The 27,363-nt window shown below is 45.0% G+C and overlaps 2 protein-coding genes across 2 annotated transcripts in view; both read left to right on the forward strand.

Annotated features, from left to right (window-relative positions):
* ELOVL7 (ELOVL fatty acid elongase 7) overlaps positions 1 to 8,254 on the forward strand; it is a 54,794-nt gene extending 46,540 nt beyond the window's left edge. Inside the window, exons 5-8 of the mRNA XM_056848432.1 lie at positions 342 to 398; positions 2,640 to 2,745; positions 4,163 to 4,299; positions 7,904 to 8,254. Coding sequence (XP_056704410.1) covers positions 342 to 398; positions 2,640 to 2,745; positions 4,163 to 4,299; positions 7,904 to 8,113 — 510 coding nt within the window. The 3' untranslated portion in view covers positions 8,114 to 8,254. The remainder of the gene's footprint in view (positions 1 to 341; positions 399 to 2,639; positions 2,746 to 4,162; positions 4,300 to 7,903) is intronic.
* A 2,862-nt stretch (positions 8,255 to 11,116) lies between these two features.
* Positions 11,117 to 27,363, forward strand: part of DEPDC1B (DEP domain containing 1B) — a 38,415-nt gene continuing 22,168 nt past the window's right edge. Inside the window, exons 1-2 of the mRNA XM_056848484.1 lie at positions 11,117 to 11,164; positions 20,629 to 20,894. Coding sequence (XP_056704462.1) covers positions 11,117 to 11,164; positions 20,629 to 20,894 — 314 coding nt within the window. The remainder of the gene's footprint in view (positions 11,165 to 20,628; positions 20,895 to 27,363) is intronic.

Here is a 27,363-nt window from a genome sequence, read left to right on the forward strand (position 1 = left end):
GTGCGGTCAGCACCTTTGCAAATATACAGAAAGACCTTTATTCTCTTTTATATCGATCTGTCCTATATCATATGTTCTTTTAAACTCGTCGAAGCTTTACAAGTGGTTTGTGGCATAGGTACAACCAACAAAAAGCCTCAGTAGGCATGCAGATTTCCTTATTGATTCGTTGGCCTGTCTTTTCTCCTGTCTGCAAAATGGTGGGTACTGTAATGGAGCAGAAATTACTAAATTCTTTACTTAAATTTGGCCTTTTTAAAGAAGGTTTTCAAACAGTAACAAAAATGTTCCTGGTTTTAAAAGTGCTGCGTTTAGACTGGAATTATTTCTGTTCTCTGCAGATGGTTCGAGTCTGCTGGCTGTATTACTTCTCTAAATTCATCGAATTGCTAGACACGGTAAGTTTGTGGCTTCCGAATTTAATAAATATAGTGCTGTTCTGAGATTCTGCTCTGTGTGTATATTCAATATAAAGAAAAAAATTAGTGTGTAAAGATCACTGGGTAAATATAAACATGTAACATGGTGTAATTAGTTTGGTCGATAAGGACTGGAAAATCCTGTGCTTTCCTGACTTCCTGTCCCTCATCCATTACAGCAGTTAAAATTTTTGTACCTACTAATTATCCATTGGTATGGTTGCCCTGATTACTTAGCCCCATATTTGCCTGGTTTTCAGGCTTCTTTGAGACTTTGCTGAGTACCGTATATATTCGCGTATAAGCTGAGTTTTTCAGCCCAAAAAAAGGGCTGAAAAAGCCGAACTCGGCTTATACGCGGGTCAATACGGTAGGGTAGGGGAGGAGGGAGAGGAGGGAGGGGGGAACTTACCATTCTCGCCGCCGCCGCCCCCGCTGGGCCCACGAGGGATCCTCTGGCCGGCCACGGCCGGCAGGGGCCTTCTGCAGGGCCGGCAAGGCCGCCGCTGGCCCCGCGAGGGTTCCTCTGGCCGGCAGGGGCCTTCTGCAGGGCCGGCAAGGCCGCCCCCTGCTGCCGCCGGCCCCGCGAGGGTTCCTCCGGCCGGCAGCGGCCGGCAGGGGCCTTCTGCAGGGCCGGCAAGGCCGCCCCGCCCCCGCCGCCGGCCCCGCGAGGGTTCCTCCGGCCGGCAGCGGCCTTCTGCAGGGCCGGCAAGGCCACCCTGCCCCCGCCGCCAGCCCCGCGAGAGTTCCTCCGGCCGGCAGGGGCCTCTGCAGGGTCGGCAAGGCCGCCCTGCCGCCGGCCCCGCGAGGGTTCTTCCGGCTGGCAGCGGCCTCCTGCAGGGCCAGGAAGGCTGCGCTGCTGCTGCCGCCGCCGACTCTCCTGGTGAGTAGGGGGTTCAGGGGCTCTTCCCCCTCCCCCCCTTGAATGGCACTGGGGTCGGGGTGGGTCGGGGTGGGTTGGGTTGGGAGGTCCCGGGAGGCCGGTGGGAGGGTGACCTGGGGCAGGGGCAAGATCTTCCCTGCGCTCTAAAATGGCGGCCGCCATTTTAGAGCGCAGCTTTACCAGAAAAGGGAATTTCTTATTGACCCTCGGCTTATACGCGGGTCAATAAGAAATTCCCTTTTCTGGCCTCAAGTTTGGGGGGGTCGGCTTATACTCGGGTCGGCTTATACCCGAGTATATACGGTAGTTTCTAAGAAATTAGTAAGTTAGGAGGTAGGGATTGGTACATAAGTGTGAGGTTACAAACCAATCCTCCCACCTCTCCAGAAGAATTTGCTAGTAATAGAGATTAGTGGCCAGGAAGAGAAGTGGTTCAAGAACACTTCCCAGACCTCTTGTGCAAAATCGTGTACCTTTTTAATAATGTGTGTGTGTGGTGGGGGGATGAGGTAGAGCAAAAAGGTACCACCATATCACATGTTGCCTTATGAAGTGCATTTTCTTTCTCTGTGTTCCTGTAGCAATTTATGTGAAAAGTGTTTAAGCTATTGGCACTCCTACGGGTGCTCTGGAATTTTATCTGTGTTGAAGAAATCACAGGTTTAAAGCTTGTATAAAAGGCACTACTGAAAGTCTAGAAAAATTAATAAAGTGTTGTAAGGCTGGCTTTTCTCCTCCCCCCATATTGTCTGAGTTGGAGACAATTGAGACCTGACATGATGTTTAGGACATGTCTGAACCTGGCGAATAGCCTAGAAGCATCTGCTTCACTAACATTGCGAAGGCAACTCTGGTCTTGATTAATCGTCGTCCCCCAAAGATTCTCCAGATTGTCTAAAGAAAATGGAGGATATAAGGGATTGGATCCAGCCAGCTTTTTCACTTTGTCTCATCCACTTCACCTCCTTACTACAGCACTTGTCTCAGATTGCTTTTGTACATGCAGATCCCATGATTCCCAGCCTAGCCATTGTTGGTGGTGAAAGGGAATTCTCCCTCCTTCATCTTCACCAGCAGAAAAGATTATTGCATCTAACCCAAGAGATCAAATGAGTTAGTTCACTTCTTGTCACACTGAATAGAGCTGATGTCTGGTCAGATGGTAGCTCGTATGGGCTTTTATACATCCTCAGTAGTTCATAAATCACTCTTGTATGTCTGCATCTTCATTGGTGAAATGAAAGTCGAGAATGACCTTTCAGTGCATCCAGTCATACAGTCTATGTGCGCTTAACTTTAAATGCAAGTTGCACTAAGATCTATTTAAATTATTTCAGGTCTTCTTTGTCCTGCGAAAGAAAAACGGCCAAGTTACATTCCTGCATGTCTTCCATCACTCAATCATGCCTTGGACCTGGTGGTTTGGAGTCAAATTTGCTCCAGGTAGTTGAGAGTTCAAATAATAGGCTTAATTGTAAAGTGTACTTTATAAACAATACAGTGTGTTTAAGGGGATTTCTCACCTTCTTTTTTAAAAAGCAACTTTAATATATGGACCACCTTCCTGACAGCAACTGGATAACCAAATGATACAGCAGATGCCATGTTAATTATTAGCCTTTTTTGTAAGTGAACCTATCCCTGAAAATGTATGGCTACAATATACAGGAATGATAGTTATCTCATGCTGTAGATTGTCTTGCATAAAAATCTTCACAATACTTGGCATTTTGAGTGAGAAAAACCTTATATTGAAAAGCATTTCACTCATTAAAAAAATGCCATCCTGTTTCAGTGGGGAGTTCCCCCACAGTGTTTCCCCAGATTAAGAAGTCGGTGTGTGTGTGTGTCACAAACTGTTAACTCTTACTGCCCCCCTTCAAATCTCTGCTTCCAATGTATAAGGTCATAAAAGTTTCACTTTTTTCTGCATTATGCTTTCCTTTGGGTTGTAGCCATTGCCATGACTAGGGTTTCAGATCCAGAAGGGGTTGACATGTAAGACGCACAAAATTCCCACTTGCTAGCATGGGAAATTATTTTGACAGGGCAAGGTAGATAATAAGCTCATTAGGAAATTCTCTAGTGAGATGATCTGGATCAATTACTTAGCCCAGAGAGGCTGAGGCTGTAGTCCCTTAAGATAAACCCATAACTGTGCAATAGGATATTCATGGTTGGTATATATAAAAACATACCAAAACCCTGAAATAAGTATACAAACTATTTTGGTATTTCACACGTTCACTAAAACCACTAGGTATTTCACACTTCCCTAGAAATCTTTCAGTTTGCATCTAGTTACTACTTCTCTGCTTTCACATAAATCTATATATATACATGACCATTTCCAGGTAAGTCACACCTACAATCCTTCTGAGTTTGATTAATTGTGTTAGTGCACCAAACGGGAGGTGGGGAAAAGGCTTTCATACTGAGAAAAGCCTGAAAACATGCCGCCAGCAGTGTTACTGGATGGGAAATAAACGTGTGAGAAAGAGCCCCACCCAGGACCTGTTACTGTTGATGCTGAATCCGGCATTGTAATATGCCTAGAAGACTTGCCAAATGGATGGTAGCTATCCATGTGAAAAGTCTATGTTCCAGCTGAACCGGCACGACAACTTTAAAAGCAACAGTGTTGATCTACATGGTGAACTCCATGTTTGTGTTATGGAGCTTCCTCTTCACAAGCAGGTGCCTCTGACAGCAACTGCACTACTCTTATATCATACTGAGTGATCTTCAGGCTCCCAGAGGTGAATGCGTCATTTCCTAGCTAACTGTCTGCATGATGATGTGTTTGTATACCTGGTAGGTACACAACTGATAACTGACTCTTTATCTTTTCTACTCACAGGTGGCTTAGGAACATTCCATGGTATGATAAATGCCATTGTGCATGTCATTATGTACACCTACTACGCCCTCAGTTCACTGGGACCATCGTTTTATAAGTACTTGTGGTGGAAAAAGCATATGACATCTATACAACTTGTAAGTATCTTTCAAATCATGTACAGATTGTATTTTTCCCCAAGTATTGTCTATCTGTGACTTGGATCCAGCGGTAGGCTTCTGCTATTGGAAGGGGGTGCATCATTTGCGGATTTCCCCCTTTGTACTGCACACCCCTGCAACATGTCTTTGTGCTGTTCCTTAGGATCCCTTGTCCCCCCCCCCCCCCACACCCTGGAGCAACATTTTGGGCTGCAGTGGGATGGGGAGCCAAGAAACCCATGTTCGGCTGACAGAAATCACTGTTGGATCCCTCTCTGTCGGTGTTTTGTATACCTTGTTTGCATGCTATACAAGACCTTAAGAAGATTGCTGAATACATTGTATGGCCCTTGGCTTTTACAATTTAACCTGGCTCTTCCAGAACGAAAGATCACATCTCTTTAAAGTATAGGTCATGAATGTAAAAACAAAACCTAAATTATATAGGACTCTTTCCAAATCCTGTTTACAATCCTGTAACACCAGGGCAGTGGTATCCCAGTATCATGCATACAGCAATTTAAGAAACTTCCCAAAATCTGTAGTGTACTTTTTTGACAATTTGAAAGTGGTTTACAAATTAGGAACAATAAAAAGGAGCATAAGCAACAACAAAAAACAAACCACTTTTAAAATATTTGGTAGCATTTGAAAATCAGGACCTAAAAATATGAATCTGAATTTAAATGTTTCTAAATTCTTTTGAAATGACTAGACAAGTGGGGCAACGGAAATCCCTCCAAGATGAAAGGCACTGTGGCACGTGTAGGCCTTACCAATTGATCTCAAAATGGGGGGGGGGTCACATGGGAGTAGATGCTGTCCCACATAGCACACTTCCAAGACTTCTAAGGTTTAAAAGCCAACACTTTAAATTTGGCCCAGAAACATTCAGGAAGTCAGTGTAGCTTTTTCAACAATGGGGGAAATATTTATCTTGTCTATGTGAGGGCCTAGGGAAAATATTGAAATTTTTAAATCTGAGGCGCTTCTTTCAGTTTTTCCAATGGAAAAAACTGGAAAACTTGGGGGAACAATGAAAAGAAATTCCTGTAAGATAATTTTCTGTTAAAAAATAGTAAAATGCTTTTTAAGGCAAGGTTTTCACACACTGAATGAATAGCATGGAAAGGTTTGATAGCAGTTTATGCCAACTGAAATTTCTGACCTGTGATAAGCGGCAGCCCTGTGTACAGTGTGCATTGTAACAAATTTATCTAGGCAAGTGCAGAAGGTTAGGGATAGTGGCCTGCTTAAGATAAGCGTGTACTGAAGTTCTCATTAAGAAAACACACAATTTTAATTGATAAAAATTGGCTCAAATGGCAAACTGTTCACCAACTTGGCTCTTGAGATTTTAACCTAAAGCTAGAAAATAGCTCCAAAGGTGAAGTTCAGTGTTGAAATCTGTTTGAAATGGTACAGTATGTAGTTGGAGGGAGAAGCTGTAAATCACCAGCTGGCCATAGTCTGAATGCAGATGGTCTCAGGTTTAATGCCTGGTATTTCCAAGTTAAAATGGCAGGAAAAGGAAAAGTATTTGCCTCAAAGTTTGGAGAGATCCGCTTGTCCTATTAAACAATACTGGGCCAGTGGTCTTAACCCAGTCAGTATAAGGCAGCCTGATCTGTTGTTTTGTACAGCAGTGGCTCCAGGTGAGCGCAGCTTTGTTATTTTTAAGTTTTATCAATGGCTACTATCCATGACAGCTAAACAGACCAACCAAGGATCCTTTAGCTAGAGACTTATGATGGAACCTTATATATGGAAGGCATGTGCTGTGAATGATGGACGCTTGCCAATCTGTATTTGTCTTGTGGTGTATCCTTGAGGGGTTTTCTGGTGGGAGGCTTCTGTTCCTGAATGTCCTACAGGCTTTTTGCAGAGTCTGTGGTGATTATGCCCAGTTTGCTTGTTAGAGAGGAATGAAAAATTCTGACATTGACTCAAAGGGATTGGTCATATTAGTAGAGAATATATTGTCCATGGGCAGGGTTCCAGATTCAAACCCAGGAATTATTTGCTGAGGAGGCTCTCACGTAGCAGGGATGGAAAAAACTTTTCTGTGAAGGGCCATTGCCCTGTTGACAGACAATACTATATTAGAGTGTTTATATCCTGCTTTCTCCCCAGCGGGGGACCCAAGGCGCCTTCCAAGACCATTCTTCCATCCTCATTTTTAGCTTCACAACCACTACCCTGTGAGGCAGGTTAGGCTGAGAATGAGCAACTAGCCTAAGGTCATCCAGTGACCTTCACAGCGCATTGGAGATTCAGACCTGGGACTCTGCAATCCTTGTCTGGTTCTCTGACCACTATACCACGCAAGCCTTCATGGCCTAATGGTGTGGCTCAGTGCAAGGCAAATAAGGGGTAGAGTTTGCGTTAGGGTTTTCTAATTAGAAGAGCCCCATGGGGCAGAGTGGTAAGCTGCAGTACTGCAGTCAAAAGCTCTGCTCACCACCTGAGTTCGATCCCAACGGAAGTTGGTTTCAGATAGCCAGCTCAAAGTTGACTCAGCCCTCCATCCTTCCGAGGTCAGTCAAATGAGTACCTATCTTGCTGGGGGTAAAGTGTAGACGACCAGGGAAAGCACTGGCAAACCACCCCGTAAACACAGTCTGCCTAGTAAACGTCGGGATGTGACGTCACCCCATGGGTCAGGAATGACCCAGTGCTTGCCCAGGGGACTACCTTTACTTTTCTAATTAGATGTGTGATCTTTTACATTTCACTTGCTTGAAGGCGATACAGGAGTTAACACAAAATACATAAATGGATAATAGCAGGTGGAGTGTACACCTAGCATGCAGGTGCAGGGAAATTGCACCTTGTTGCTCCTTCCTCCTCAGTACTTGGACACACAAGAAACGCAGGTGCAGGAATTCTCCCCAGCTCCTACATACAAGTGTTTTCTGTGCAAGTGCTTGGTATAGTGCAGTGGTTCCCAAACTTTTCGGGCCACCGCCCCCTTGGTTCCACAAACTCAACCCCAGCGCCCCCTACCCAGTCAAACAACACAGTTGAAGGGGCCCACCTCTAGCACCCCCCTGCTGCCCCTTGCCTCTTAGTGCCCCCTTAGGTAATCCCACCGCCCCCCAGGAGGTGGTACTGCCCACTTTGGGAACCACTGGTATAGTGTATGAAGCTGGCCTTACTTTCAACTCGAGTTCAATAACCATGATGGAAGACTAATAAATATTGAAGGGGGGGGGTTTCACACTTTAATCTGATGTGTTCTTTAAAATACTTCCGATATGTTTCACTTTTTACAATGATTTGTTCCTAATTGTGTCTTTACAAGTTTTTTGTTAGCTTTTTTTTTTTTTTAATGGTTTCAACAAGCTCCAAAAGGAATCACAAACAAAACTTCTTGGCATAACAAGAAAAGAGGAATCATAGCATGCTGGGAATACAATGTGAAGTGAAATGATTTGTCTAATTGCTCAATATTGCAAGAAAAGTTTGTGTTTTGTAGAGTTATCCTGGAATCTGCTGTTCTGTGGGGAAACTCTTACTACGTGTGTTCTTTTTTCCCCTGTGCCTTATGTCTAACTAAAACAAATGTGTAAGTTAATGATTTTGCACTCTTCTGTTCTAGATCCAGTTCATTATGGTTACATGCCATATAGGACAAATCTACGTCATGGGTAACTGCCCATATCAGTATCCCATCTTTATGTTCATCATTGGGCTATACGGACTGGTGTTTTTAATCCTGTTTCTACACTTCTGGTACCATGCCTACACTAAAGGGAAGAGACCTCCGAAGTCTATTAAAAATGGTATCAACAAAAACAAAGCTGAATGAAGCACTCTGCCACAACAAACCTGAGTTTTCCCGACTTGTACTACTTGACAATCAAGATGCTTAGGTGCTCAGCACCCTGTATGTTTTGTACATGTTTTTCCGAAAAGAAAAAGCCTTGTATTTTTACTATAAATTATTTGGGATTTACAGTGCAATCCTAAGGGGGCTGAAAAGGCATCGGAGGTGGCATGGCGTTGGCGTAAATGCCACTTGCACTGCCGAAATGGCCACTTACTCCGGCACTGGGGAATGGCGCAGCGACATCACGCGTGGGCACCAGCGCAGCGGTAGCGCATCTCTGGCGCAGGGGCTCACACTGGTGCCAAAGGGGGCATTCCTGAGGGCGGGGCCGACATTAGTCAGCTCCTTGAGCCCTTTCGTGCCAGGAACACCCCTTTGCCAGCACAAACTTAACGCCAGCAAAAATGGTGGCGCAGCATACAGCAATTTCACGGGCTCTAGGGGAATTTTCCTGTTCGGTTTGCTGGCTGCAATGCAGCAAACTGCTCAAGAGGCGGTGCGGCTGTGCCATGGCTGAAATGTCCCTGGGCGCCCTGCGACTACCCCCCCCCTTTAGGATTGCGCTGTTAATGTTGATGTGGGAGGGAGGGAAAAGCCTACTGATCTGAAAACACTGGCCTGCCATTTTTAGCAACTTTGCACATACGAGAAATATTTCCTTTGTATCAAATGAGTACTTCATGGCCATTTATTGGAAAGACATGCATATGTATTCTTTATAGAAATGAAGTGTGTCTGATGAGTATATGGCAGTATTTTGAGCACTGACAACATACATCGGTTTTAACTGGCACCTCATGTTGCTAAGGCTATAGGCTGTTTTTAATTTGAAATGGAATAAAATTTAATGAATGTTTGATGGACCATAAATGTCATTGTTAATACATTGCCTGTAAACACTAATGTATTTTGTACAAACTGTACCATATTAAAGTCCATGATTCTTAAGTCTGCTAAATTCTTGTCTAGTAGGAAGATGTCTTATAGTATGGGAGTGCGGGGGGAGGAGGTAGTTTTCAAAGGTGAATGGCTAGCAACATACCTCTTTAACTAGAAACTTTAGGGAAAGAGTAGCCTCTGAATTACCTCTGGAAGCTTGGTTGCCTAGTAAACTGTATTTGGAGTGGGATTTAAATAGCAGTTAATATACTAAATAGTTTAAATAGTGTGTGGGGGGGTGTTTCTGTGCTGTGAATGGGAAAGCAACAGATTACTGCCCCATAAGACCAGGGGTCCCCAATGTGGTGCCTGTGTTTTAAGGAAGTAGCCGGGGCCAGGTAGGGCTTTTGTCCAGCAAGGTGTCTGATTGACTATTGCAGATTTGATTGAGTCTGCTGATTTTTTTTAAAGGTTGCTTTGGCAGCAGCTGCTATCACAGCACAAGGATCTCCACTGTGTTTCTGAAATTAAGCAGTGGCAATCTATTTGTGGCTGGCTCTGCCTCCTGTGGCAGCACCTACCATGCCATGGCAGAATCCCAAATGTGCCCGCAGGCTCAAAATAGTTGGACCCCCACATCATACTATTTTGTCATTGTTAATACATTGGAAGCCAGTGGGGTGCGGTGGTTTGGAGAGGTGGACTGTGATCTGGAGAACCTGGTTTGATTCACCCACTCCTCCACATGAGCGGCAGACGCTAATCTGGTGAACCGGGTTGGTTTCCCCACTCCTACACATGAAGCCAGCTGGATGACCTTGGGCTAGTCACACTTTCTCAGTCCCATCTACCTCACAGGGTGTCTGTTGTGGGGAGGGGAAGGTGATTGTAAGTGGTAGAGAAAGTCGGCATATAAAAACCAACTCTTCTTCCTGTCATCAAAACACAGATACCATATTAAAGTCTTGCAGCGTTAAAGAGAGCAGAGATGTGATGACTAATTCATTGCCTTCTCTTGCACCTCCTCCTTTCATAGCGTAGCTATAGGCCATGAAAGTTCATGCTGGAATCAAATTTTGTCAAGGTGCTAGAAAACTTGCCTCCTTTTTTACGACAGCTTTGCAGTCAGCTGCCCCATCTCAGAACTAACTAATCCTTTGTACCGTTAAGTAGAATTAAACCCAGTTTAACAAACCGGTGCTGCTTGTTGAGGACACGCTTGTACAGAAGAGGGCACTCTCTCTCTGCTGCGAACCCTCGAGAAGAAACTTCCCCACCTGCTGTGCCTGCGAATTAAAGTGGCATTTTAAACAGGGTGAGATTGTGCCCCCCCCAACACTTGGTGTGTGTGTTTGTGTGTGTGTGTGTGCCTTGGAAAGTGAGTCGTTTTAGCTACTCAGTACAAAGAAACGCTGGGTGTGGTGGTCGCTACAGCTCCTGGTTTTGCTATTTCCCAAAGCAAGCATGCCACCCTAATTTCGCAGAAATCCGCCTGTGGATCATTCCCTACCATCTGTGGAGACAGTAGGGGCCATTCTGTGATCATTCCCCACAGTCAGTATAGGCTATTACCTGAAGCAAAGTCTTTGGGTGGTTCAATGGGTCAATAGGGTTGCCAACCTCCAGGTGGTGGCTGGAGATCTCCAGCTATTACAACTGATCTCCAGCTACTAGAGATCAGTTCACCTGGTGAAAATTACTGCTTTGGCAATTGGACTCTATGGCATTGAAGCCCCTCCCCTCCCCAAACCCCGCTCTCCTCAGGCCCCGCCCCCTGTCTTTCCCAACCTGGAGCTGGCAACCTCTGGGATCAATTGAGCATCAGCCATCAACTCCGGGCAGACGGTTTGCTTGGGGGCGGCGCTTAGTTCAAGCGCCCCGTACAAAGGAAACGAAATGGGCGGGGTCAGAACACGTCTCTTAAAGAGCCGCCTCCAATCAAAAGCGTCCTAGTCTCCCCGTGACTGTGACTCAGTCCAATCAGAAGAAGGCGGCCCCTGATTCAAATTTTTTTTTTTTTTTGCCCGGGGGAGGTGTGGCTTGTGCCGGGCTGGTCTCCGTGGAAACGGGCCGCTGAGGGATCCCCGTCCGCCGCGGAGGCCGATGGAGGCTCGGCTGGTGGGGCCTGGGCCCTTCCGAGCGACGCGGCTGGTGAGTGGCAGAAGGGCCTTTGCAAAGGAGAGGCGCCGGGGGCTCCGTTTCACCCGGGGCTCGCTTCTTTAGAGCCCAGGGGCCCTTACTTCCGGGGAAGGGGGTGGGCGCGGGGGGCAGACTGACCATTTACTTCTCCGAGTCGCCCTAAAGCTCCCCCCGCCACCAAAACGGAGCCTGCGGGGTGGGGTGCGGGTGCCGCCGGAGTGTGAGACGACAAGCCAAATAACGCGTGCTGGTATAGATTAGCAAAAGGAGAAAAAACATGCAGAAAGCACAAAAGCAAACCACAAGGAGAGAGGCTGATGCCGCTGCAAACAGTGCCAGGGAAAGCCGTACGGGGCTTGCTGCCCATTGCCTGTTGCCTACTCAGTGACTTTGGGAAGCAGGCCCCGTACGGCTTTCCCTGGCATCGTTTGGAGAGGCTGGGTACCCAAGGGAGGGAGGGAGGGAAGGAAGGAACGAAGGAAATAAATATGGTGTGATTGATTTTATATATATATACACATATATATATTTCTAGTTGTAATACTGATTCGTATATGTCTCTCATACACTATGTGTGCAGGTATCAACCTGGTAGAGCAGCGTTTGCTCTTTTGCTTTGTGAGTGTGTATATATATATATATATATATATATATATATATATATATATATATATATATATATATATATATATATATATGTATATATATATGTGTGTGTGTGTGTATTATTAGAAGTGCTAAGTAAAGGTTAAAAAATATTTTAAAACTTTAAAATAGCACAATGGCATTTCCTAGGGTTGATCTCTGTAACCACATACCAAACGCGTTTCGGCCCATTGGGCCTTCATCAGTGGTTAATTAAAACACATGTTAAGCCTGCACATATTTACAGAAATAAATAAATACATATACAAACAGTTCAAACCCAACCAGGCATGTGTATAGGTTGTAAAATTTATTACCAGTTACTCAAACATCTGGTCAGATTGGTTCTAGTTGTAATACTGGTTCATATATGTCTCTCATATACTATGTGTGCAGGTATCAACCTAGTAGAGCAGCGTTTGCTCTTTTGCTTTATGCATATTGATTCGATCAACTTGTATAAGAGTAGTTTAGCTTCATAGTTTATTAGTAGTAGTAATAGAAAAAATACATATGTCAGTTTTCATAAAGCATTATTGAATAAGAGTTGGTGGTCTGCGTGGTATATAAGATGAAGCTTGAAGTCCTTGTGCCGCTTCTGGCCCAGACTAGCCGCCAAGAGCATAGGCACAGCGGTGCATGGCTTCAGCCTACGAGAAAGAGCATGGGCACAGCAGTGCTTGGCTTTGCCCAATGCTAACAGCAACTGTGCTTTTTGCGGTTCCCACTATGTTGTCACTGGCCACCAAGATTAAGTCAATTTATGCCATCGTAGTCCCTATTACGATGTATAGGCGTCAAAGCTGGACATTGAAGAAAGCTGATAGGAAGAAAGTAGACTCCTTTGAAACATGGTGTTGGAGGAGAGTGCAACGGATACCATGGACGGCCAAAAAACAACAACAAATCAGTGGGTTATAGATCAAATCAAGCCTGAACTGACCCTAGAAGCTAAAATTACTAAACTGAGACTATCGTATTTTGGTCATATTATGAGAAGACAAGAGTCACTGGAAAAGACAGTCATGCTAGGAAAAGTTGAGGGCAGCAGGAAAAGAAGAAGACCCAACAAGAGATGGATTGGCTCAATAAAGGAAGCCACAGCCCTCAGTTTGCAAGATCTGAGCAAGGCTGTCAAAGATAGGACATTTTGGAGGATTTTGATTCATAGGGTCGCCATGAGTCGGAAGCAACTTGACGGCACTTAACACACGCACTATGCCCAGCCCTGCAAAGTGGGAACGTTGGTGCCCAGCTTTGCCCTGTGCTGATGCAGGTGCGGTTAGGATTGCCAGGTCCCCACTTACCTTTGGCGGGAGCTTCTTTTGGGCAGGGCTGGGTGGAGGGATTTGTGCGCTCTCCCGATACTATTTCCCATTTCCTAGCCCCGCTGTGTGCGCGCTCTGTGGAGTCAACGGGTGCACAGCAGGGCTAGGAGGAAGGCTCTCGCTTCTTTAAGTTGCAAGCTCGATTGGGATCGTTCTTACATGCAGCTTGGAAAAAGAGGCAGGAGCATTAAAAGCCCTACTGACTGTGCGCTCTGTGGAGTCAAAGTGCGCACGCAGCAGGGCTAGGAGGAAGGCTCTGGCCTCCTCCAAGCTGGATCGGGACCGATCTGGCATGCAGCTTGGAAAGGGAGGCAGGAGTGTTCAATGGCCTGCTGACTGTGTGCTCTGTGGAGTCAGAACACATGTGCAGCAGGGCTAGGAGGAAGGCTCTCGTCTCCTCCAAGATGCAAGCTTGGAAAGGGAGGCTGGAGAGTTCAGGGAGCACGTGCGTCTGTGGGGGGCTTGCTCTCCCCTTTCTGTTTCTGCTCGCTTGTCAGTGGGCAGCCCGGTTGATTGGTGGGCAGTTGGGAACCCTAGGTGAAGTTTACTTGGTGACCAGGAGTTTGGGCACAGTGCTGTGTGGTATCAGCCTGCAAAAAAGGCCCTATTTGGATGGAAAGGCAGCATAGAAGTGTTTTAAATACATATAAAGGGGCATGGGCACAATGCAGCCTGGCTTTGCCCTATGCTAGCAGCAACCGTACTCTTTGCGGTTCCCACTATGCCTAACCCTGCGAAGTGGGAACAGGGTGGGGAGGACTGTGGCTCAGTGGTAGAGCATCTGCTTGGCATGAAGAAGGTCCCAGGTTCAATCCCTGGCATCTCCAGTTAAAGGGACTAGGCAAGGAGGTGATATGAAAGACCTCTGCCTGAGACCCTGGAGAGCCACTGCCGGTCAGAGTGGATAGTACTGGCTTTGATGGACCAAGGGTCTGATTCAGTATAAGGCAGCTTCATGTGTTCAAAAGGGTGCCTGGCTTTGCCCTGTGCTGATGCAGGTGCGGCGTACCTAGTGACCAGGAGCTTGGGCACAGTGTTGAGTGGCATCAGCCTGCAAAAAGGCCGTATTTGGATGGAAAGGCAGCATAGAAATGGTTTTTAAAAATACGAAGGGGCATGGGCGCAGTGGTGCTCGGCTTTGCCCTGTGCTGGCTAACCAGGAGCTTGGGCACAGTGGTGCCTGGCTTCAACCTATAAGAAGAATGGTCCCTGCTGCTCCTGATTTTGCCATTTATCAGTAGTGCTTAGACTCTTCACTGGCCCAGACCAGCAAGGAGGAGCATGGGTACAGCTGCACCCAGCTTTGCCCTGTGCTGACCCAGGCATGGTACAGCTGGTGAAGAGGGGCACAGCGAGGAGCAGTCACCGGAGAGGACCATGGCATTGCCTGTACTCCTCTGTGCCAAGCCATGCCCAGGCTGGAGAAGAAGACCAAGCACAGCAGTGCCTAGCTTCGCCCTGTGCTGATTGAAGCATGGTATGTTCGAAGTGGAGACGCACGGCAGTGTCTGCTTTTGCCCTGCTGGCTCCTAGAATGGCCACCTTTGCCTACTGGATCCTGCGAATCGCAGCCAGCAAGGGGGGGATGCAGTTGTGCCTTCTTTCTCTCCAGCAGGCTCTGTGATATGATAACCATCTTCAAGTACTTGAAGGGCTGTCTTATAGAGGATGGTGCCGAGTTGTTTTCTGTTGCCACAGAAGGTCGGACTAGAACCAATGGGTTGAAATTAAATCAAAAGAGTTTAGGAAAAAATTTCTAACAGTTTGAGTGGTTCTTCAGTGGAACAGGTGAGCTCTCCATCCCTGGAGATTTTTAAGCACAGGTTAGATGGCCATCTGTCAGCAATGCTGATTCTATGGCCTTAGGCAGATCATGAGAGGGAGGGCATCTTGGCCATCGTCTGGGCATGGAGTAGGGGTCACTGGGGGTGTAGGGGTTAATTGTGAATTTCCTGCATTGTGCAGGGGGTTGGACTAGATGACCCTGGTGGTCCCATCCAACTCTATGATTCTATGTCCCTTCATCAGGTGAAGAGGGCATGGTGGCAGGAGGGGCAGGGCCATTTTGGCTTTCCAGTTCCCCGCTGCTCTTCACATGCTCAGGGGCATGTTCTTCTTAATATTGCTGACTGTGTTCCAGAGTTCAAAGGAAAGAGGCAGAAAATTGCAGAACCCAGAGAAAGTTTCCACTAGCTGGAGTTCAGCTGCCCTGCCCAGTATCTCTTCTAACCTGCAGACGAACGGTTGCATTTGATCGTTCCTGAAGATTAGCAGTGTGGCAATAAAACTGGGAGCCTTGTGACCCCTTTGATCTGATTCCAGCACAAGCTTTCATGAATCTGACTGTACTTTCCCCCATAAAATCATAGAAACATAGAGTTGGAAGGGACCTCCAGGGTCACCTAGTCCAACCCCTGCACAATGCAGGAAAGTCACAACTACCTCCCCCCTTACCCCCAGTGACCACTACTCCATGCCCAGAAGATGGCAACAACAACAAAAAACCCTCCAGAATCCCTTGCCAATATGGCCTGAAGGAAAATTGCTTCCTGACCCTCAAGAGGTGATCACAATTTCCCTGGGCATGTAAGAAAGGGCCACAAGAGCCAAGCACTGGCATGGGGTTTACTAGTGTATCTTTACTTTGCATTTGTTTTATGGTGGAAGGGGGAGATAGGCAGAAACAGCACAGTTGAGGGATCATGAAAGAGTAACTACAAAGGGAAACATAATTATGTAAGAGTCAAATTAATCAGGAAGAAATATATACAGTTCTCACTAAACTGTGTTAAGCTAGTTAACACTGTAGTGTGTGGGGAGTCACAGGTTTTGTTAAGGTCGTTGCAAGTATAGTGAGATTTTTCTAGTGGTCATTTGCTGTTTTTATCCATGCCTTCTTATTCCTTATTCAGTTCTCCCCTGAAACCTTGTTAAGGTTCTCCCCGCCGCCAATAAGATATGTCTTTACCTATAACTGAGCGACTGTTTCCAAAGTACTTATTAACTGCTGGAGCAGCCTGCAGGAAATTGGGCTCTGGATTTTATATAATTGGGAGCTTTTGTTATTGCTGTTTAATTTTACTGTTTGTGTGTCATTTTATATTGTTTTTGTCACTATGTTGTAATCTGCCTTGAATGCCTCTTTGGGTATACATGTACAAAATAAAGGCATAAATAAATCTAGAGCTGAGATCTCTTTACTTGCTCCCCTGTCTCTGCTATAGACAAGTTTTATTTTAACGTTTGAAAATAAACAATCTGAATTTCAAGGCCAGTAGATAGTGAGTTTAGAGTACACATCACACTTCTGTGGAATTTTGTGGCAGTTCTGGCATTACTGAATCAAATTTGATAAATACTGGTTTCTGAATATTCCACTTGAATATGGTGTTGACCAGACGACAGAGTGAGCTGTTGAGAATAGGTTCAGGCAGTAAGGAAGGTTCTCTGCAGCTGTCACAAATATAGAAACGTGAAGGTAGAGCCTTCCTGGACATAGCAGGTATTACTTTATATACCCAGCTGTGGGTCAACTGGAGGTTCCCTCAGCTAAGCAGATGGAATGAGACTCAGCCATTATAATAATAGCCTTAAATATCTCCTCCTTCAGGTTAACAGTTTAAAGAAGGAAATGTCTGTACTCTGAATTCTGATTTTTTTAATATAAGAAAGGTGTTTGCAGATATGAAGGACATCAAGCACTCATTAGCCAACTTCCAGTTCAGTGCTAGGTTACGATTTCATTAGTTGAACTGAGAATGCTATCTGTTCGCTTGGTGCACAACATTTGAATTGTAGAGAGCAAGAGGGTGTTCAGACTTAGATTTCTTTTTTGGGGAAAATGCACTATATTCCAAAATTAGATCTCCCTTTAAACAATCAAAATTGTTGTAGAGTGTTAGGGAAATGGACGCTGGAAGGAAGCTTTCAGAGCATGAAAACTATAATTAAGTTCAGATGACCCACTACTCCGATCTCCAGGATAGTCAATCAAATGAGACACCCACAAATTAAAATGAAAGTCTCTTCTGTTACCCCATTACTAGTCTTCTGGCAAGACTTTTAGACTAGTTCTAGGTGTCTGTAAAAATAGCTATCTTATGAAAGAAATTCATTTTTCTTATGTTGGGGCAGTATTCTCCAGATTTTACATGAAATTGCCTAAAATAACGTAAGTATGTTTGGAATAGCAGAAGGGCTCCAGTTAGCCAACAGAGACAAAAGGCAGTGGTGACAAGGGGGCTGCTTCCAGAAGCTTCCAAAATTGCTAACCTGTACCAAAAGGGACAAAGCTGAACACATGAAGCTGCCTTATACTGAATCAGACCCTTGGTCCATCAAAGTCAGTATTGTCTACTCAGACTGGCAGGGTCTCAGGCAGAGGTCTTTCACATCACCTACTTGCCTAGTCCCTTTAACTGGAGATGCTGGGAATTGAACCTGGGACCTTCTGCATGCCAAGCAGACGCTCTATCACTGAGCCACAGCCCCTCCCCTAAAGTTGATGAACTCTTTCTTCTAGAACTTATTGGCTAATGGTTGTTGGTGTGGAAAGATATCTATTACTCAGTATGTTGGATCAGAGTTGTAATCATAGCATATTAGACCAGTCCACCATTTTTGAAGGCACAATGAATAGCACCTGAGCCCTTACCTTTGCTTGACCAGTTATGGATGCCACCAAGCCTGGGGAAAAATATCCCATCCATAGTTGAAACTTTTCATGGCACAAAGGTAAATAACATCAACTGATAATTGGTTGCAGATCAAACTAATATGAAAGGTACAGCTAGAGGGACTACTGGACAGAGGGTTGGCAACCCTCTGTCCAGTGGATTCATCTGCTATGTTGGCTTGGGTCAAAATAAATAAACTTCCATTAGTCTGGCAATCTGTAATCTGTGTTTGTGTGGATTGTGTTATCTATCCACCCCACCTCATTGATCTGTTTGCCCAGCAGGAAAATTAGGAATGAATTTTGGCAGGTTCCTCCAGAAGCATCAGGGTGTTGAGCAGTTCCTGATCTGGTTAAAAACATGGTAAAGGCCGCTCTGGTTTCCACAGGCTGTCCAAGAAAAGTGGTTCCCTGTCAATTACTAGAATATGAGCTTGATCTATGACAGTTTATTGTTACCTGTAATCTTTATTTCAGACATTTTAAAAGTCACATTTTCTACATTAAAAGCGGTATCTAGGTGACAGTGCATATAGTATGAACTGGCTGTAGACAGCTTTCAAAAATGATCAGACAAATCATAGATAATAGGAGCTCCAGTGGCTATTAGCCACAATAGCTAAAAATGGGAACCTCCATGTTCACAGTCAGTAAAGTTTTCAGGAGCCAGCATGGTGTATTGGTTAACAGAGGTGGACTCTAATCTGGAGAACTGGGTTCAATTCCCCACTCCTCCACAGGAAGCCTGCTGGGTGACCTTGTGCCAGTCACAGTACTCTCCGAACTCTCTCATCCGGATGCGGGCAATGGCAAACCGCCTCTGAATATCTTTTGCCTTGAAAACCCTATGAGGTTACCATACGTCAGCTGTGACTTGATGGCATACACACACACACACAAAATCTTTTCATTAATTGAAGCTAGAGACAATAAACAAGCAATATGTTAAAGTTGGTTGATGTGTGAGCCTTATTCTCCTTGGCCATTTAAGCTTTTGGGAGCATAGGTACACTGTTTGCTTGGCTGAAGTCTGGGGTCTGTAACTTTTTATGGTTAAAGAGCCAAACTACGTAAAAATTTCAGAGTGAGAGACCAACAAAGATCCAGTATAAGAATGCCCATTTGTGTAACTTACAATATGCTTTTTTGCATTATTGATAATTGACATGTTGAATAATAGTTCATAAAGTTTCTGCAGCCCAAATATTGAATGTGAGGAGCCCTTTACTAGGAATTGACATTGGAGTCTCACAATAAGTTCTAAGTATACACAGGAACACCCTGTGTAATTGTTTGAGTGCACCAGCATGAATCTGTGCATGGTTCACACTTGCATTATTGGCAACTATTCACCTCTATCATTTCCCTTTCTGTAAAGCATCTGTACAAAGCCCTTAGTCCCTGAGAAATCTTTTCCTGTAATTCCCTTCACATACTTGTTATTTTAGCATGTAGGTTATCCCTCTAAGCCCTCCAATGTACCTTAAATTAAAGATTTCATTTTTTGTTTTCGAGAGTCATATCTGAATCATAGAGTGGGAATGGGCCATACAGGCTATCTAGTCCAACCCTCTGCTCAATGTAGGATCAGCCTAGAGCATCCCCAACCAGTGTTTATCCAGCCGCTGCTTGAAGACTGCCAGAGAGGGGGAGCTCACCACCTTCCCTAGGCAGCCGATTCCACTGTTGAATGACTTACTGTAAAAATGTTTTTCCTAATGTCCAGCTGGTACCTTTCCACCCGTAATTTAAACCCATTATTGCAAGTCCTAACCTCTGCTGCCAACAGGAGCAGCTCCCTGCCCTCCTCAATGTGACTGCCCTTCAAATACTCAAAGAGAGTGATCTTGTCCTTGCTCAACCTCTTCTTCTCCAGGCTAAACATTCTCAAGTTCTAGTTTCCTATATGAATAACTTTTTAAAATTTTATCGGTGTAGTATATACATAGGGTTGCCATGGGTCAGAAGCGACTTGACGGCACATAACACACACAGTATATAGATAAAACCTCTAATTGTTACATTGGGGAAGAAAGGATACATAGATTTCTCCCCCATGGGCTGGGCTTTTCTAGAGTTCCAGCTGTGCTTGCCTTAGAGCGGTGGACTCTAATTGGAGAACTGGGTTTGATTCCCCACTCCTCCACATGAGCGGTGGAGGCTAATCTGGTGGACTGGATTGGTTTCCCCACTCCTATGCACAAAGCCAGCTGGGTGACCTTTGGCAAGTCACACTCTCTCAGCCCCACCTACCTCACAGGGTGTCTGTTGTGGGGAGGGGAGGCAAGCCGGTTTTAGTCTCCCTTAAGTGGTAGAGAAAGTCAGCATATAAAAACCAACTCTTCTTCTTAGATGATCAGGAAAGGAGATTATTTGTTTATGTTTGTTTATTTATTGAAGGCATTTCTCTCCCACATTCTTAGCAATTAAGAACCAATTAAAGCTCCCAACGCTAAACAATAAAAGGCGAAAAAGTAGAAACAATTTAAAATGACATAAAAATAGTAAAATAGCAGCAGTAAAAAAAATTTGAATGACCAACAATAAAATACAGAACAATATTAAAATCAGTAAAAGAAACTGGGATAATAAGTTTCTCCCCTTCTCCCCAAATAAGCAGAAGGTCTGAGTTAGGGTAGGTGTCTTCAGCTGGCCTTCACAGTCTTGGTGCCAAATAATAATGGGAAAGAACATCCACAGCTAAGAGCCCCTGGTGGAGAAGTAGGGTTGCCAACTTCCAGGTATTAAGTGTTTGTCATATTTGAAATTGTAATATACTTTTAATATAAGTTTTCTAAGGCTTTTGTGATTATCTCTTCTCCTTTCAGTGGAATGAGACTATTGAACTCTTTCGAGGTGGCATGCCGTTACGAAAGCATCGCTGTCATTTCAAAAGCTACGAGCGTTGCTTCACAGCATCAGAGGCAGTAGACTGGTTGCACAGACTGCTGAGGCACAACCAGAATTTTAGCCCAGAAGTAACTCGTACTCAAACGGTCCAGCTCCTTAAAAAGTTCCTGAAGAATCATGTCATTGAAGATATCAAAGGAAGATGGGGCAAAGAGGACTTTGAAGACAACAGTCATTTGTACCGGTAAATAACTGGCCAGCAGTATTGTCTGGATAGAAATGTAAATAAGGAGCTAGCTATATTAGGTTTCCTAAACTACTGTTCACTAATCACTGTTCATGTGTTCCTGTAACTATTATAGATGTACGCTGATATTCTGATAAGCAGAAATATAACTCAAAGGTATTGTTATTGTGAATTCTATGGATTAGATCCAAATATCTAGTCAAATTGAACCTTCCTCTGATGGAGCGCATCTCTTCCATTTCTCAAGGCAGTGGAGGACGGTTCCAATGCTAGCAGGCTGGAACTTTTGGATCCAACCCAGTGCCAGGAAACTTCCATCTTCACTGGGTCTTCTCAGTGTGTTTTAATTATTTTCTTAATGCACTACTTAGGGGACAGCATTGTTAAGGATCTTTGTTCATTTCAGCCTTTGTGGAGGCAGTGGTTTTTAACCTTTTAATTCCACTTCAGTAGTCCTCTGTTCCAGACTGCTTTTTTAAATTTCAGTCATACTCCCAGAAGGCTTCAGCTTAAAGGCACTAGACATCTGTTTTGGTTCTACATTAACTTCACAGAAAACCTTATGCATGCCTGGACAGAGGGCATAGCATGGCCTGTTGGTTACTCAGGATATCTATGGAAAATGTAACCTCTGACCACTGAAACTGACTGGAAATAACAAATATGAAGGAAATCAAAGTTAACAAATACTGTCTTTACTGAGTTCTCCCACAATTCTTTTCTTCTTGTGAGGGTGCACCACTTAAATATGTCTTGTATCTTAATCTTATTTATTGCACTATAAGTAGGGTTGCCAACTCCGCCGGTTGGGAAACACCAGGAGATTTGGGGGGCAGAGCCTGAGGAGGGCAGGGTTTGGTAAGGGGAGAGACTTCAATGCCATAGAATCCAATTGCCAAAGTGGCCATTTTCTCCAGGTGAACTGACCTCTATCTGCTAGAGATCAGTTGTAATAGTGGGAGATCTCCAGCTGCTACCTGGAGGTTGGCAACCCTATCTATAAGAGAAAAAGTTCTTTCCCAAAGGTTCTGTTGTTTCAATGTTTTATTATTATAAGTTCAGGCTACAGGGATTAGCCTAAGCTTTAATTACTCGAGGCCAGCTCACTTGTATAAAGTGTGAACATGACAAATTGGCAGGGGAAGAATTAGCCGGGGCAATTTTATCAAGCCCTCTCCTGGATTCTGACTAATTAGGGGCTGTGGCTCAATGGTGGAGCGCGTGAAAGATCTAGTTTCAGTCCTGGCATCTTCTCCAGTTAAACGAACTTGGGTAACAGGTGGTAGAAAAGACCTGACTTTCTTGGAGGAAGGGTAGGGTGTGTGTGTGTGTAATACACACACGCAAGCAGGACTTACAAGAACTTGTGGGGGCATCTCATTTTCCCCTCCCCTCTTTTCTCTTCCTGAAAACCTACATAGCCTCTCCCCTTTTCCTGCTTCCTTCTCTCCTGTCCGCCCACCAGCCAACTTACCTTTATCTGCCCTCTCCATCTTCCCTTCCCGCCTCTCCCTAGGAAAACTGTGGCCCTTTGCATGTTGCCGTCTGAACGGGGTCCCTTTGCACTGGGGGACAACGACGAGCAAGGACTTGTGGGGGCACTTCACTTTCCTGCATCCCCCTCCACAGACTATTTCCTCTTCCCCTCATCCTAGCAACTCCTATAGCCTTACCTTTCCCTACTTCTCTCCTTCACACCCACCAGCCAACACACCTTTTTTCTCCCCCCCCCCCACACCCAATCATTTCTTTATGTAATTTATACCCTGCCTTTCTCCACAACGGGGACCCAGTGCAGCTTACACCATTCTCCTCTCCTCCATTTTATCTTCACAACAACCCTGTAAGGTAAGGTAGGCTGAGAATGTATCGCCGGCTCGAGGTCACCCAGTGAGTTTGCCCAGATTTGAGGTCTCAGTCTAAAACTAATCACTAAATCACACTGGCTTTCGTGGGGTTGTTGCACAATAGCAAGCAGCCAGGTCTGGATGAGTCAAGCAATTTGAGTGGTATCAGGTGGTTTGGAGGCTGCTGTCAGGCCTAGCCTGCAGCCAGTAACACAAATCTGATTAAGTTATTGACATTGACAGGCGGGAAAGCCTTCCAGGTTTAATTTGCGCCGTTTATTTACATTGCCCAGTGTGTTTCTTATAGATTTTCCAGATGGATTAGAAACAGGTTTGTACAAAATCGGTTGCAGTCTCGGGGCTGGGTGGGCTTTCATATGTAGATATTACACCACCTCAGAAGAAATCCGAGTGACGTTATCAGACTACACCTGAGTCAACACCTTTTAGCATCAGCTTGGCAGTAGGGCGGAGAGCAAGTTCTTCCCAGAGGCATCCACTCCCAGCTCTTGCCTGGGCGCAGAATAGAAAACAGTGTCTGAGACAGTGGGCAGAGTTGTTCCTGCCACACAGTTCTTTCCACAAACAGCTGACTTGATGGGCGGTTAGGAGCCTCTCAGGAGGGAACTTGGTCTCCCTTCCTTTGCAGACTTTGGCCAAAACAGCCCCTTCCCGTCTTTTTCCTGGCAGACATTGGCCAAAAGAGGCCTTCTTCCTGCCTTATACTGGCAGAATCCAAGCAGATTCCAGAGCCTGGAATGCTAGCCAAATGGTTGTGGTTGGCTAGCAACAGCCCCTGAGAGCCTCTGTTTATTAAAGCTACGGGCACAATTTTTATAATTTTGGGATTTTTTAAATCACCTAATGTATTTTTTTAATATTTCAGGTTTTTCTGAAAATCTGGAGTGTTTTTCAGGTTTGCAAAAGACACACCTTGTCCATTCACCACACCAGTCTCTGGAATTTAAGTATCCTCAGATTTGGCTGACTTGGCTATTAGAATATGCAAGTGGGGTATTCACAAAGACTTGCAGGGTGCATCACATTTTCCTCTCCCCTTTTCTTGCTTCCTTCTCTCTTCACTAGCAAACCTACCTTTATCTGCCCCTCTGTCTTCAGCTTTCCTTCCTTCCCTCCCCATGGCAATCTCCTCCCAGGAAAACTATGGCCCAGTTGCATGGTGTCAGCTGAGCTGGACACATTTGCATTGGAGGAAACCTGTAAGGACTTGTGGGGGGCACTTCATTTTGTCCTGCATCCCCTCCCCACACTTTTCCCTCTTTCCCTCATCCTAGCAACTACCATATCCTCACCTTTCCCTGATTCCTTCTCACCTTCACACCCACCCTCTAATCTACCTTTTACCTGCCCCCATCTTGTTTATTTACTTCATTTATATCCTGCCTTTCTCCACAATTGGAACCCAGTGCAGCTCTCAGTGTTCTCTTCCCCTCCAGTTTATCCTCACTGCAAACCAGTGAGGCTGAGAATGTGTAACTGGCCCAAAGTCACCCAGTGAGTTTCTACAGCAGAATAGGGATTTGAATACCCAGTCTGAAACCACTACACTGCACTGGTTTTCGTGGGGTGGCTGCTGTTGAACAGTAGCAAGCAGCCAGGCCTGGGTGAATCATGACTGTTGTGGTTGTCTATCAAGGGCCACTGAGGGCATCTCTTTTTAAAGCTACAGGCACTCCTTTTATAATTTTGGGGTTTTATAACCCCCTATGCATTTTAAAAAAAAAAATCTGACCTTTGTGCAAACCTGGGGTGATTTTCAGGTTTGACCAAAGATCTTTCTTGGTCCTTCATGGTCCCTATCTGCAGATTTAAGTGTCCTCAGATTTGTCTGACTTTGCTAACAGAATGCACAGGTCCTTACTGGAACCGTACGGAGAGCACACGTACGACCAGTGCTCTGTCAGCTGCACTGGCTCCAGATTGAATACCAGATCAAGTTCAAGGTGCTGGTGCTTATCTTCAATGCCCTAAACAGTCAGGGACCCCCGTATTTACAAGACTGTAAATATACACATACACAGAGTGCTGGGAATATTAGGCATCTGATGAGGCTCTCTCACACAGACATGTAGGTTGCCAGTTCAAACTTACACAGGGTGTAAACCACCCTGAATACCTGAATGGAGAATTAATTTAAAATGACAGCATTTATGGCTCCTGTTGAATGTACCACCAGTATCATACCCTAAAGTTTCCCCAAGCCAGCACCAGTTCTTGCACCTTGGCAGTGGAACTAGGTTTGCTGTTCCAGAAGATATAAAATAACTGAAGAGAGGTTTTTATGCACATTAATTTTAAAAAAAAATACTAAATGTGTCTGTAGTCAGACTGGCGAGACATGATTGCGTTCCTGCACATAATAATGCAAGCAAAGAAAAAAAATTGAAACGTGTCAGCTATTATTAAAATATATATTTTAAAACAGTAACAAAAATCTGCCCAAGTTATTGACATTGGCAGGCAGGAAAGCCTTCCAGGTTTAATTTGCGCTGTTTATTTATATTGCTCCGTTTGTGTTTTATAGATTTTCCAGATGGATTAGAAACAGGTTTGTACAAAATCGGTTGCAGTCTCGGGGCTGGGTGGGCTTTCATATGTAGATATTACACCACCTCAGAAGAAAACCGAGTGACGTTATCAGACTACACCTGAGTCAACACCTTTTAGCATCAGCTTGGCAATAGGGCAGAGGGCAAGCTCTTCCCAGAGGCATCCACTCCCAGCTCTTGCCTGGGCGCAGAATAGAAAACAGTGTCTGAGACAGTGGGCAGAGTTGTTCCTGCCACACAGTTCTTTCCACAAACAGCTGACTTGATGGGCGGTTAGGAGCCTCTCAGGAGGGAACTTGGTCCCCCTTGCTTTGCAGACACTGGTGGCAGCTCTGAAGGTTAAGCTCTGATTGTTAAATAAAACACAGGTTTTTGCAACCTTTCCAAAACATGCTCAGTCTTGTTCAAAACAAGACTGTTCAAAAATTACTTATTTAAAACAAGCCTCTGCAAAGAGCGCTGCGGTAACCCTTGCTTTTGATGATGGATCAAAAGTTGGTCATTGGCTCAGAATATGAATCTGGGTTTCACTAATGGGGCAAAGAGAGAGCCCAGACCACAGACCTAGCTGGGCATGAAACATGATATCTGGGGCTGGCTGCTCAGTTGTTTTCTCAGACAGCATGAATCTTGAGATAGTTAGCCAAAACTAACATAGTTAGGAGGGGGGAGGTCTACATTTCAGCAGTAATCTGCCAAGGCGTATCTTACTACTGCTGTCTGACTCATCTTAAGGTGGACAATAAAAGAAGTCTCATGCAGCATGGAGTTCCAGCTTTTCCTTGCACGGAACCACATTTAACGTAATTGCTAGTGTTTACCATCTTGTATCACCTGATCATCTTGTTCAAAAATTCAGGTTATTTTGAACAACAAATCAACGTGACGGATAATCTTATGATCGTTCCCTGCTTGTGAAATAATGGAACCCACTCAGTTGAGATGATTCCTTGTTTGTTTGCGATGTAGTTCTGTGAAATAACTTAATCAGCATCAATGGGACTGTACACCCAGAAGTGTTGTTCAGATTGGGACCTTTGTCTGCTTTATTCAGTTCTCCTTGCTACAAGCACTATTTACTCTATAGGCACTCCATTTATCATTTTCAGTTTTTTTTTTTTTTAAATATCCCCATTTATTTTTTGGCCACGTTTTTCTGCAAACCTGGGCCCTTTTCAGGTTTGTACAAAAAAATCTGTCTTGCCTGTTCAGAGCTCCAGTCACCAGATTTAATTATCCTCAGATTTGACTGGCCGCTGTTACAAGTGGGAACCCACAAGGACTTGCAGGAGGCATCTCATTTCCCCCTCCCCCATCAGTTCATCTTTTCCTATCCTGAAAGTCCCCATAGCCTCTCCCCCATAGCCTATCCTGAAAGGCCCCATAACCACTCAACAACCTACCTACATGTATCTGCCCCTGTCTACTGCTTTCCCTCTCCTCCCAGTAGCCTCTGCCTAGGAAAACAATAGCCCAGTTTTGTGATGGTGGCCACTGGGCCAGGCCCACTTGCATGGTAGGGAAGCCTCAAGGACTTGTGTGGGGCACCTCAATCCCCCCTGTATCCCTTTCTCCACACTTTCCCCCCTTTTCCTCCTAGCAAACCCCCTTTCCTTGCCTCATTCTCCCCTTCTCAACCATTCACCAACCTTTTATCTGCCTTCCATCTTCAGCTAGATTTATTATTTATTAACTTCATTTACATCCCACCTTTCTTCAAAGTAGGGACCAAAGAAGCTTACATTATTCTCCTCTCCTCTTTTTTATCCACACAACAACCCTGTGAGGTAGGGTAGGCTGAAAGTATGTGACTGCCCCAAAACCACCCAATGAGCTTCCACAGCCAGATAGAGATTTGAACCTGGATCTCCCAGACCCCACTCTAACTGCTACACCACACTGGCTTTCATAGGGTGGCTGCTGTTGAACAGTATCAGCCAGGGCTAGTTGAGTCATGCAAGTTAGGTAGTATCAAGTCACCCAGTGGTTGATGCCAGGCCTAGGTTTGCCAACGTGGGACCTGGAGATCTCCTGGAATTACTACTGAGC

This window comes from Euleptes europaea, chromosome 4 (assembly GCF_029931775.1).
Source record: "Euleptes europaea isolate rEulEur1 chromosome 4, rEulEur1.hap1, whole genome shotgun sequence".
Classification (NCBI taxonomy): domain Eukaryota; kingdom Metazoa; phylum Chordata; class Lepidosauria; order Squamata; family Sphaerodactylidae; genus Euleptes; species Euleptes europaea.